This window comes from Zophobas morio, unplaced genomic scaffold, assembly GCF_036711695.1.
Source record: "Zophobas morio isolate AGI-343-1 ecotype UQ-CSIRO unplaced genomic scaffold, CSIRO_AGI_Zmor_V1 ptg000013l, whole genome shotgun sequence".
NCBI classification, from domain to species: Eukaryota; Metazoa; Arthropoda; class Insecta; order Coleoptera; family Tenebrionidae; genus Zophobas; species Zophobas morio.
Window position 1 is genome coordinate 105,496 of NW_026972118.1, and position 13,492 is coordinate 118,987.

A 13,492-nucleotide genomic window follows, 5' to 3' on the forward strand; every position below is an offset into this window, starting at 1 on the left:
CGTATTTACAAAGGAGTGCACTGCCTTTTCTTTGGGATCGCTCAAAGCTAAAGTGTTTGAAAACAAAAAGGCGAAAATTGAGCATTATCGTATGAATAAAACTTGCTCTATACAGTGATTGACGACCAGCGTTACTTATCCTTTAAATAAATGTTCCTTTTTCTTTGAAACATTCGGAACGAACTATTACGGAAGAACCTTTATTTCCAATTTTATTGGCTCTTATAAACCTTTTAACAGTTCTTTACCTTTAAGTAACAATTCACTCTGTCAAAGTCCTTGTATTTTCAATGACTCTATTAAATAAAATGTTTTTTCACACTTTTAAAGCAAGCGCTTTTTATAATGGACCAGTTTCATTAATGATCCTTATTTGAATAATAGGTTAACTTGCAAATGTTATCCTTGTTTATTACTTAGTTACATAAACGACTTCGTAAAATAAGATAGACATTAAAATTATTTACTACGGTAATGAAAAGCAAAGGGTAACGCTTTATTCACTGTCCATCCTTTTAGATGAGGTACTACCTAAAGAAATATACAAACTTTGAAGAAGTGCAAAAGATTTTTTTTTAACTGAAAAAGTACTCCACGCTAAAAAAAACTTGTGTCCGCCATACAAACTCTTCAGCACCTTTTTCGTATTCAGTATTTCAAGATCTACTGAACGTGGTCGCTATAAACATTCCTTATCATTTGAGAACTTTTTTTTTTTCTAAAAAGACAGGTTCGTTAGCAGCCCGGAAGTGCGGTTTTCTTGTGTTGTAGGTGTCAAGAGATTTTAATGTTCTGAGAGTTCAAACACAAACTAATCTATATACTTCCCTTCTTTTTCTTTCTTACTTTTTATTCGTTACAAGCAGTAGTGTTAGATGCTCTCTAAAAAGGTTTAAACTTATTAAAATAATTATTGCGGAGGACCAGGCTCTTTTACTTATTATTTTTTAGTTCACTTAAGTATTTTTTTATATAATTGTTACTTTCGATTTAAATTAATATATTAACCACTACCTTAATTTGCTTACGCTAAGACTGAGCTAACCTTAAGTTAAGTAGGAAAAATAAGATAATGAAATATAAAATATCCAAAATGTTTTGGTATATTTGGTGAAACATATTTATCGATTACACGAAGAGGCCCCTTACTTACCTAAAAAAATCCTTTTTTCAACCGCACCTTCATATTGTTGTTTTAAAGTTAGAATTTATATATTATTTAATTTTTTATTGTTTCAACTTTTTATAGAACAATAACGAGCGGTTTTAGTTAAAAGGATTCTTTTTTTACTTTTAAGGTATTTACTAGGCTGCTCGTTTAAAGTTTTTTCTTAAATAAAGTAATGTGTGAAAATAAACAGCATATTCAATAATTTTAAGACTTCTAAGAAGTCTAAGCACACAATAGTAAAGATTCTGAGATAAATTTATTATATCTACGCTCAATGCAAAATTAAAACAATGGAATCTTTAATTATAGGAAAAAATTGAGGCGTCTTTGTTTTTATAACAATGTTCATTTCTTGTTCCAGTAGTCCAAATTCAATTAAAAACGTATGACTTGAAAGTTGAATCGAAGTAAACCAAACATGGCGTCCTTGTATAAGCCGCTTAGCGACAATAAAAATATTATTTTCAGAAAGTTTTTCCGAGATCTATTGTAAAAAAATGTTTGAGTTTATATAAGTTATAGAAATTTCTCGACTCTTTTATTTTTTAATTAAATATACAATTAAAGAGTCAGTTCTTATATTTTATTAGCATGGATTGTATAATTTTTTTAGCTTTCTTTTTATATGAAAGATTTTTAATATCTTTTGTTACTTGTAATATTGTCTATAATAGTTTTTTATTTAGTGTAGCGCTTTTGTTCATATATTTAGAAGCAAAACAGTGTTATTTTGGAAATTATTCAATTTTTAACTAAAGTAGCTTTGTATTTAAATTTTATTTTTCTCAACAATTTTTTTAAATTCCATAAAAAATAGCTTCTATGTATTTACTTCTCAGTGGCTGTATAACTTTTTTAATTTAAATTATTGTGAATAAAACAGCTAAACTTTTCTTTTTTCATATTAACAATATTGTATAGCCAACATAAGATTTATTTCCTAATTTTGATTAATCAAATAAAATATATTTATAGGTAAAGAGAGGCCATAATTTCTAACCGTATAAGTTTTTATTCTTTATTAATTAAAGTTTTCCTTAACTTTGATTGTAATGCAACTGTTATGCTTCTTAACTAACTCAATTATCTATTCCTTCTGAATAACTTATTTTATACAGCTTTTAAAAAACCACTTTATTGCTAACAAGAATAAATTTCTTAACTATCAATAAGATAAATTTCGAAATTTCTTTAATTCTGCTTTGTTCATAATAATGTTTAAAGCTTATAACAAAACTTTATTATGAATTAAGTGTTATAACCTAAACACCAAAGTAAATACTTTAGTGTTTTTTTATATTAGAAATTTAAACAGTTACTTTTTTAAATTCAGTAGGTAAATATAATTAACTTTTTATAACAGCAAATTATACTCCTTTAAATCTACTTTACGACTAAAACTTTTTTAAGTTATAATTAGGTTTAAAATTTTCCCAACCTATTCTTACTGATTTAATCTTAATGTAGACTTTATTATTACTATTGTTATTTTAATTCGCTTTAGCTATTTAATATCAAAGAAAAATTTTTTGATATTATTTAATTGTTCTAAGAGGATGCTATAAATTAAATCAATTTTTTTAAAAATTAATTATATAAAATTATGCTAGTGTTTATAGTACCTTTACATTTATGGTTGTATTTCTTTATAAACTAAAGATCTTTGTAATATAAATTAATTTTAATTACCTCTTGTTCTGAATGTGCAACAGTTATAGTGAAAATAATTTCTTCATAGCTCGAATCTTTCCACCTGGAAAGAAATTCCTCGCGCTCTAAATTTCCTTTTAAAAATAAACATTTATATTAAAAACATATAATAATTAATTTTAATTTGGAATTCGGTAGAATTAATTTCCAAAACTTCTAATATATTTTTTTTAAAACAAGTATTTTATAAGATAAAAAATCTTAAGCAGATATTTTTAAACTAAGTAAAAAGGAGCGGCACTTTTTATTCATAAAATTGTTTATTACAAAAGTTTTGAAAGTACATTTTTCAAGTTTTACCAAAAAATTTTCTTTTTTTTTAGTCTAAAATCGATTTATATCTCATAATTTATACGTGATTAGATAAAACTAAAAAATATATATATAAAAAAATTGTTTAGTGAACACTGGAAACTGAAATAATTACTTTTAACTAAAATTTTTTTTTTTATACAATTTACATAATATTAATTAATTTGAAAGATTATTATATCTTATGTCTGAAGTAAAATACTCAAATTATTTAAGCTCAATGCTTATAAATAATATATTTTCTATTTTGATTTATAATCCTTTTTTTAACTACTTCAAAATAGTCTTACAATTTTTTTACGATATTATTTTATAAAATGTGTTTATACAAAAAAAATTGAAATTTCTTATTTTCAAGGTGAAAGTAATTTTGACAGAATTTTTTTTATAAAAAGCATAAAATTACATTAATTTAAAAATTTCAAGAATGCCAGCCGTAAAAAGTAAAGCGGACGCATTAATTTTTTTTTTTTGTTTTTAAAATTAATTATTATTAAGTTTTTGTACTTTTCATTATTGACATGGCAAAATTAAGTCAACTAAAAAAGCAAACGTATAACAAAAAGCTTAATTACTACGTAAAATAAATAAAATTCCAAAGTAAACTATAAATAAAATTAAAAAATTAAGAAATTAATATATATAACTATAAGTTCTAGTAACTAATACTGAGAAGTTAACTACTTCATAATAAATAAACTATTTATCATGACTTAGCAGGAAGTAGTTCTTTGGGCTTTTAATATATTTAATTAAAATTCCCTTCTTTTATGCTATATATTCTCTCTTTTTAAAGTTTTCCATGGACGCTTTTCTCGAAAAAGTTTTATTATTTTTAATAAAATACTAAACTATTTATGCTGTAAATTTACAATTTATTTATAAAAAATTTAATTTATAACCAAAATCGCCTTTAAAAAAAATAAAATTAAAAAACTTATTAATATTTACAACTTTAAAAATAATATGTATAACCCACAATAAAAATAATAATTATAACTTTCACAATATATACCGTACCGCTTTCCTCGAATAATACGTAAGCAGGAATCAAACAATCAAATCGAAATAAGCCAACGTTATTCGTCACGATTACTTGCAAATCGTTAACTGGTTCCTTTTAAAGTTGTTTAATGTAGTATTCAGTCATGTAAAATCACAAAATTTAATGAACTGCTTTTTAAATAATTTTTATTAACTTAAAAAATTTTTGAAAAAAAATGAAATTCTTTGCTTCATTTTTTATATATTTTTTTATTTAATAAAAGTTCCATAAAAACAGAAATTACATTAATTGTAACACTAAAAAAATCTATTTTTTAAAGTAATATTTATAAATAAAACCCTTTTATAAGAGTTTTTAAGGTACATTATAATAAATTTTTTAAAGTTTATTAATTATTTTAAAAACTATTAGTTTTCTATTATCACAAATAATTGAAATGTAATATAAATTAAAAGTATTATTTAAAAATACAGAAAAAATTTAAACAAACGATTTGAATTTGTTATAATACAAATTTTATTATACTTATTTAAAGAAGTATTATTAATCTAAAACTAAAACTCAAAATAATTTTTTGCATTTCTTATAATTTTACTTTTTATTAATCTTCTTATTTTTAAAGATTACAGTATTTTTTTTAAAAATACTTTATAATACTTTTTTAACACTAATATTTTACTAAAAAAATAAAAATAAAAAGTTTTATTTAAAAATTTATTATTTTAGTTGCTGAATATTAAGTTTGTTATTTTTATAGGAATAAATAAATTTTTATATTTTGGCATTTTTATATAAAAAAATAATTATTATCAATAACAAAAATAAAGATTGACATTATTTTTTATAGTACATTAAATTTTGTAACTTCTTTTTTATTTACTTTATAACATTTACTAAACCTTTATATTATTCATAATACCACTCACCAACTTTATGGATATTTTGTAAAACTTTATTATTTTTCTTATAGAAATTTAATTTTTTATACGAATTCTTCATAAAAACGAGTAAACCTTTATTATTATGCAAATATTTTAGTTTTACAATTACGCAAAAAACTTTTGTATAATTATTTTTGAGTATTCCATATTTTCCAAAACTTTATTTATAACTTTTTATTATTTTCACTTTATAATACTTAATAATTTATATGAAATATAAAAAACACTAAAGTTTTGTTAAAATATAAAAAAAAGCATAATAATTTATAACTAAATAAAGTTTGTAGATTATATTTTTTATTAGTATTATTTTATATTATTATTTATTATACTTTCATGCTTATCTTTTTTTACTTACCTAATTTAATATTTATAATTATATACATGTAAAAATTATAATATACTTGTTTGTGATATTTTTTTTATTCTATATATTTATAATAATAATTTTTAAAAAAATTTAATATTTTCATTTATAAACATTGGATTATCAATACAAAATTCTAAATAAACTTTTTACTATTGTTATTATTTTTCTATTAAAAGTAGTTTTTCTATACAAAATTTATAATAAGTATATTTAATAGTAAATTATTTTTCATATAAAAAATTAAAATTTTGATAATTATTATTTACTGTTTACAACTCCTTATGATTTTTTTTAATATTTTCATTATTTTAATTTTAGGAAAAAAAAGTTGATACTTTTTTTTTAAGATATTAAAACTTCTATAAATTTAATACAAAAAAAAAACTTGAACCATAAGTTTAACAGGGCCAATCACGTCAAGTATAATTGATGTTTCCAGTAATGCTGTTGGTTCAATAGAACAAGGAAGATCCAATGGTGCGACTGGATGTAGCCCAAAGCTTTATTTTTATAAATAAAAAGTTATGAGCACTAATTAAAAGCGCTCCAAGATTGGTTATTCAAAGTTCCTCAAAATTTTTATATTTATTATAATAATAAAACAATTACACCCTTTTCAATAGTTCTGATACAATTAATTTATTTAGGATCCCTTTCATTATAATATCATTATACGGTAACAAATAAAGAACCTGTTGGGCTCAAAAATTATAGCCAAGTCCTTCAATGGAGTTAACGAATGGTTCATTAAAGAAAGCTCGAAACAGATTTTCTTCTCTTTTCTTAGAAACGTACCGCCAATTTCAAGTCCTTTTCCTTGTGAATTTTGTTACTTTAAAAAACTCTTTTAACATTTTTTCATTAAAATTAAAAAAAGTATGAAACCTAACAATATTTAAGTAAAGTTTTGTATTGAAAACTTTAAAGTTTTTATTATTTTTATGTTTTAAACACCTTAAAGGTTATATATATTTTTAAAGTTTTTTTAATAAAATAAAAATACTTGAGAGTTTCTATTAAGTTTTTTTTATAATACCAATAATAAATATAATAACCTTCAAAAGGAGTTAAAAAAGTAGTTTTAGCAATACGCGAAGAAGATTTATTAGATTCAAAAAAATCCGAAAATTCTCTCTTCAATTATTATTATTTGTTATTATTATCATTTATTTATTATCAAACATACAGAAGAACTTGAATGGAAAGGATTACAGCTGCCCACTATTTTAATAAGTAAGAGCAAATAATAATAATAAATAATAATAACAAGTAAATAATACTTTTAACACTTGAATCTTCAAAGTTGAAACGGCCTAACAGTAGAAAAATATTAAAAAATATATACTTTTTCAATAAAAGATAAATAAAAAGAAAAAAATTTATATTATAAATATTCACTATTTTATGACATATTTAAATAGTTCCTATTGGTCAACACATGTACCAGCTTTAGCCGATTGGACTAATAAAGGAAAGTCTTGCAAAGTTTCGAGTGCGGTTTCATCTTTTTTAAAGAAAGTTTAATATAACTATTATAAAACTATTTTTAAAAATGTTTTGTCAAAAATATTTTTATTTTATTTGTTGTTTCTGATAATATTTTTTATATAAAAACTTTATTTATTTGTTTTATTATTATTATTTAATCCAAAATTAACCCACAAAATTTTAAAATTAAAAAACTCCAAAAAAAAGAAATAAAGTTAATTATAACCAAAAGAGGAGTTTTGTACTTCTTTAGTGGTAAACCCCTTTAGTTTTAAATCTGACTGACTAGAAAAAAATAATATAATTATTATAATTAAAGTAATTATAATAATAATAGTAATAACTTTTCGCTAAAATAAGCATCTGCCTTATAATAAACTGAAGACAACTTTCCTAAATTTTCAAGAAGGTTATCCAGCAAATAAGGATCCAATAGTTCTGTTTCATCGGAAATCAGAGGCTTCTGAGAAAGCACTACAGTCTAATAATAATAATATAATTATTATGAAATCCTTAATATGAAACAAAAAATAATATTTTCATGGTTTAGTTTTTGTTTACTAACACATTTTTTTTACAAGAAATATAAAAAGTACATAAATAATATTTCTTAAAGTTTATAAAAAAACGGTATAAGTGTTAAAAAAGTTTATTTTCCCAATAAAATATGATAAAGTTTTTTTTAAATCTTAAAAGTTGATATAATAAAATAATAATAAAAGTCTAAATATATATATAAATATAATAAAGTTCAGTTATTATTATTTATAACTTAAGCTGAGAAAAAATATACAAAGTCTATACTTATTTACTATTTCTTATAATATATTAAAAAATATAAGATGTAAAAGTGTATGGAGTGGAAAATATAAATATATTTTATATAAAGTTCTACAAAAAAAATTATATATAATATATACTTAAGCGTTAAAAAAAACTAATTATATATAATTTATATGTGGAGAAAATAAAAAACTATAACAATGCCGTATATAATAGTTAAGTGAAGAAAATAATAAACATATATCAATGTAAGCAAGCAACTTTGGCGATGTTTATATCCGAACTTAGAAGGCGCCTATAAATATATCCTCAAAAATATGGAATATGATAAAAAAAAAACAAGGGAATATAAAATAAGCTAACCCCTTTCCCGTAAATCCGGATTATCACATTCCTGAGTGGTCCACTTTATAACTTTCTGAACCAATGACTGGTTGCCTTCTATAAAAAACATATTTATTAATCACGCAGTTTCAATAAAAAGTTTGACTGGTCTTAAAAATTTGTAAAGCAAAAATAAAAGATGGTGATTATAAATAATATTGCCTTGAGGTTCCCGCAAAAATAACTTAACTACTGCCGTGAGGAGTGTGAGTTGAACCTGAAAAGGAACCAAACAGTTAATAATAATGATGATGATGATTATAATAATAATAAATAATAACAGTTTCAATTTCATCCAAGAAATTTTCCAAAAACATGCTTAACAGTTCACTGGCATTCTCAATCCTCAAGGAATATTCTCCAATAATCCTTTTGTAGGTAACAGGAATAGTTGTTGGATACAAAAAAAAAGAAGTGTACCAATAAAAAATAGCTATTAATTAGTATATCATTTTGAAAGAAGAACCGCATAATAATAATAAATATACTAAAATTTCTTCGGTATAATTAAGTTAGTTTGTTATTATAAAAAAGTTTTATAAAAAGTAATTATGCAAATAATGTAGAGCGAAAGTATAATGAATTTATAAAACAATACTATTAATAATAAAAAATATATAATAATAATATCAAACAAAATTTGCTACAATACTTAAAAAAATTGATAAACTTGTTTTTTAAAATATAATATTTTTCACTTTTATATAATGAAATCAAAAGTAATAATAATAAACTGTACAATAGAAATATATAAGAATTATATTGAACTTCATTGGATCATTAGAAAGTTATATCCTTATTATCATCAACGTTTATACACATAATATTAATAAGTAATGCATATTAAGCTTTATTAAATAATATAATAATTATAATAATAATATGTATTGTGATACGAGCCAATAATAGTTTTTTTATATTTAATTATGTATCAAAATTTATTATTTGAGTGAATAAACAATTTTATGAATATTTTTATACAAGTTTTTCTATTTAAAAAAACATAAAAATTATTATAATCTAAAGTTAAAAATACTCAACAGTTTATTATAAAAAAATCTAAAAAAAGAATAACAAAAATTTGGTAGTGCACTAAAATACTAATCAAAGTAACCCGTTCAAAGGGATTTTTTTACTGGTGTTTTGCGTCACATTAATTTGGGTTAAAAAATTTAGTTTAACTTTTTTTTAAACTTCTTAATTATTTGCATATTAATTTTAAGCCAAAAAGTTCAGTTTTCCAAGAACTTCTCAATACACACACAATTTACGAAGGCTATAAAAATGTAGAAGTACAATAATTATAATAGCTGAACAGAAGGTTATTATGGTGATAAAGAAGATAACGTTATTATAAAATTAAAAAAATATACAATGTTTAAAACGTGAGAATAATAATAATTACCAAATCATTGCCGCTTTAGCTTCTGGGTTATCCAGTCGATCGAGACATTCGCAAAGTTCCGATATTACAGACTCGTAATGATCAGGATACTTCCTAAAAATATCCTTCAAAGCAAATAATAATATGTTACTGATAATAATAATAATATTATTATTATTATTAATTGAATAATCAAAATACTTTTATCACAATAACGGCTTCTTGGACAACGTAATTAACTTTCGTACGAACAAGTTCAACAAGTATTTTTATAGAACTATAAAAAATATAAATCAGTTGCAAAGTCAATAATACATATAAATACACATGTGGTATCACGTGATATTCCGATCAACTTAATTATAAGACTGAATACTAATAAAATGTTTTAAACGAATTTGTGAAGAGCCTGTAATATTTATTATTTTTGGTTTCTGTATTCACAATATTTCCTTATTAATAGAAAGTCAGGTTTTCATTCTCTAATTTACTGCCCAATGATTAGTAATTTTAGTAACCTCTAGTCATTCGGGTAACTAGAAATTTTTAATAAACCCACATGTGTCTTTATTTTCTGTGTAAACTTTTTGGATTCACGCGAGCGGTCATAATATAAGTACTGTTTACTTTATTTTTTTCTTCTTCTTATTATGTTTAGTAATAATAAAGTTTTTATTATATAATAATAGTAGTTGTTCATCTAATAATAATAATAATGATAATGATACATTTCCGCTGCTGATTGGACTTTTATTGCACAGCGGCCAATGGATCTTATAGACTTTCTAGAAAAATCCACATCAACTTCAGTAGAATATTCCTTCAGCTCCGTAAGAACCTTATATTTAATCGCAGCAATAATTATAATAAAAAAATATATAATAATAATAAAATTAAAGAAAATATTTAATAATTAATAACTAAAAAATAGATAATAAAATTCTATTTCAGTAATGATTAGCGCAATATGATATTATGTTTATAAAAAGCTGTAAGGATATAAGAAATATATGTAAGAATAATACTTTGTCGCGCTATTGTTACCATCATAAAGTAGACAAAAGATAAAAATAATATAAAATAAAAAAAGATATAATAATTTATTGATAATTATTAAACTTAATGATATTAGTAAAAAAAACATAACGTATAATAAGTAAATAAAAATTATTTATACTAATTTATTATGTAAAAAAAATATAAAGTATATAAAAAAGGTTATAATATAATATATATTTATTACAGAATAAAAAAAATTAAAAATATAAAAATAAAAAGGTCATTTCTATTTATATTAAAGAAAAATTAAATAAAAAATATTCATGAAACTACAAATATATATATTTTTTATAACATATTCGTTGCAATTATAATAAAAATAAACAAAGTCATAAAAAAAACATAAAGAAGAGGAGAGAGTGTTATTTTTATAGCGAAAATATAAAAGTAGATACTACTTTTTTCTATGTATATTTTTATCAACTGTTAAAAGTTATAATTAAAAAAAATAAAATATTAATAATAATAAAAATAATAAATTTATTATGTTTATAGAGATGGTAAATAAAATAAACAAATAAAAGTACTTATAAATAACAATAAAGAAATAAGTTTATTAGAAATTTAAATGTTATTATTGGTTTCTTATTATTACTGTTTCTTTATAAACTTTTTTGATAACAAAATAAATAAAGAAATATAAAACAACATATAAAATAAAAAGAATACTTTTAGTTATAAAATTAAATATTATAATATATTTATATACAATATTAATAAAAATTTACAAATAATTGCTTTACTATATAAAAGTTATTGAATAATATAATCTTATAATAATAATAATAAATTATTTTAAGAAAAATTATATAAATTATAAAATAATAGAATGTAAAAGTTTTAGTATTAAAAACAATTTAAAAACATTATTGGTTAATGAGTATTCACTACTTTTTTATTAATTATTATTATAATAATAACTAAAATAGGGTAATTGCTTATAATAAATAAAAACGAATAAAATAATAAAAGTTAAAAATACATATATATTTCAATAGATATTTCCTTATTATACTTTTTATAAAATAATACTTTGAACATAATATATATAATAAAAAGGAATAAATAAATGTTGATGAAATATTTAAGTTATAATATTTATAATAATATAAAAAGATTATAACTGATAAATATCATCGGATAAGAAGCAATAATGCTACTATAATAAGATATAAAGAAATCTATAAGGTTATAATATTATACATATATAAAACCATTATAACAAGATTATAACCATTTATTATTTTATAAAAATATTATAAAATTACTTAAAATAAAATACAAATGAATAATTATATAAACATTTAAGAAAAATAAAAATATTTAAATAAAATTTTATCGTCTAAACAAGTTTATTATTAAAAAATTTTGAGCTAAAAATAATTCTTAAAATGAGAATTATATTAAAAAAGAATACTAAAAATAAAATAAAAATCAGTTTGCTTTAGAAATATTATTTAAATAATAATAACCTTAAGAACGATAAAAATATTCTAAAAAAAAAATTATCTACAATAATGATAAAAAAATATTACATATTAAGAAAAAAAAGTTGAATCAACTATTTTTATAATATGAGAACTTCTTGGTAATACAAAATTAACTTTTAATAAATACAATAATAAGTTATAAAAAAATTGATAATTTTCAAAACCTTCTAGATTTACAAAATTATGGATTAAGAAATTAATATCAACTTTACGTTTAAACCTATAAATGTCTTTAACATATAAAACAAAATTTTTCTATAATAAAAAAAATAAATAATAAAATAAAAACAAAAGTAGTTTAATAATATTATTAAAATATTTCCTGTTAACAGATAAAAAATTAAAATTTTTTGTATGCTAATAAATAAGAATGTAGGGAAAAGTATAAATATAAAATAATAAAGAGTTAAAACAGTTATCATTGGTTTACGACAACTTATTACTTTTTAGAGCAATAATAATACTTATATAAAATTTTTTTAAAATAAATTAAGTTAATAAAAAAGAAAGATTAATATAACCGTTATGATTGGTTTAAAACTATTCATATTGATTTTTGATTATTATCCTATAATCTTTTTTTAAAATATTTAGTATATATAACAAACAATTAAAATATTTTGAAAAAAATTTAAAACCGTTATAATTGGTTAAAACAATATACATTACCCTTATTATTACCTAAAAACTTTTTTTAGTATATATGAAAATACACACAATTTTTTTATAACTGTTATAAGAAAAATTATAAAGTGTTACTTTTATAAAAATTTATAACAAAATTTAAAACCGTTATGATTTGTTTAAAACTACTTACTTTATTATTTTTATTATTACCTAAAAACTTTCGGTTAAGTATATTAAATATACATAATAATTTTTTTATAACTGTTATCCAATAAATTATGATTTATATTTAAAAAATTTTTAGGAAAGTTAAAACCGTTTACAGTAGTTTAAAAAAATATATTTAAGTTTTTTTTATTATTTATTAACATTTTCAAATAAATATTAATATTAAACAGAATTTTTAATATAAAAATTTTGAAAGGTTCTTCTCACAAAAAAGTATAAAACAGAAAAACAAGAACAATCGAATAGTAATAATAAAATTTAAAACTTAAGGACTGGATTAAAAACTATTTATATCTTCTTTTAAAATAACCTGAGAAACGTTCTCTTCAGACACTAACCGTATCATGATATCAAGTTTTTCAAGTTTAATATAAATAGGGTCATTATATTTAACAAAAAAAGCCTAAAGTAAATAAATATTATAGATAATAATAATAGTAAATATTAAAGATTATATGACGGACTTGTATTTCGTTTTTCAAAAGTTCTGGTTTCTTTTTTAAAATAATATTGATATTTTTCAAAACAACAAATTGAAT

At 20.4% G+C, this 13,492-nt stretch overlaps 1 protein-coding gene across 1 annotated transcript; it reads right to left on the reverse strand.

The window, feature by feature from the left end:
- Nucleotides 1-1,442: 1,442 nt before the first annotated feature.
- On the reverse strand, nt 1,443-13,448 carry LOC135128533 (AP-1 complex subunit beta-1-like). Its single transcript, XM_064055392.1, has 20 exons — nt 13,418-13,448; nt 13,264-13,356; nt 10,278-10,387; nt 9,751-9,826; nt 9,571-9,674; nt 8,447-8,534; nt 8,328-8,382; nt 8,145-8,222; nt 8,043-8,089; nt 7,343-7,479; nt 7,225-7,283; nt 6,955-7,014; nt 6,791-6,823; nt 6,697-6,731; nt 6,566-6,644; nt 6,203-6,326; nt 5,902-6,010; nt 4,214-4,310; nt 2,861-2,955; nt 1,443-1,655 (listed from the first exon to the last, which is right to left on the reverse strand). The coding sequence occupies exons 2-20, from the start codon at nt 13,297-13,299 to the stop codon at nt 1,443-1,445; spliced, it is 1,635 nt and encodes a 544-aa protein (XP_063911462.1). The 5' UTR covers nt 13,300-13,356; nt 13,418-13,448.
- Nucleotides 13,449-13,492: the final 44 nt, after the last annotated feature.

Coding starts and splice junctions, on each gene's coding strand:
- LOC135128533 (XM_064055392.1), bottom strand. CDS start 13,299: ATGATACGGTTAGTGTCTGAAGAGAACGTTTCTCAG. Junction 8,223..8,327: donor ATTTTTGCGGGAACCTCAAG/GCAATATTATTT, acceptor TGTTTTTTATAG/AAGGCAACCAGTCATTGGTT. Junction 7,480..8,042: donor CGGATATAAACATCGCCAAA/GTTGCTTGCTTA, acceptor TATTATTATTAG/ACTGTAGTGCTTTCTCAGAA.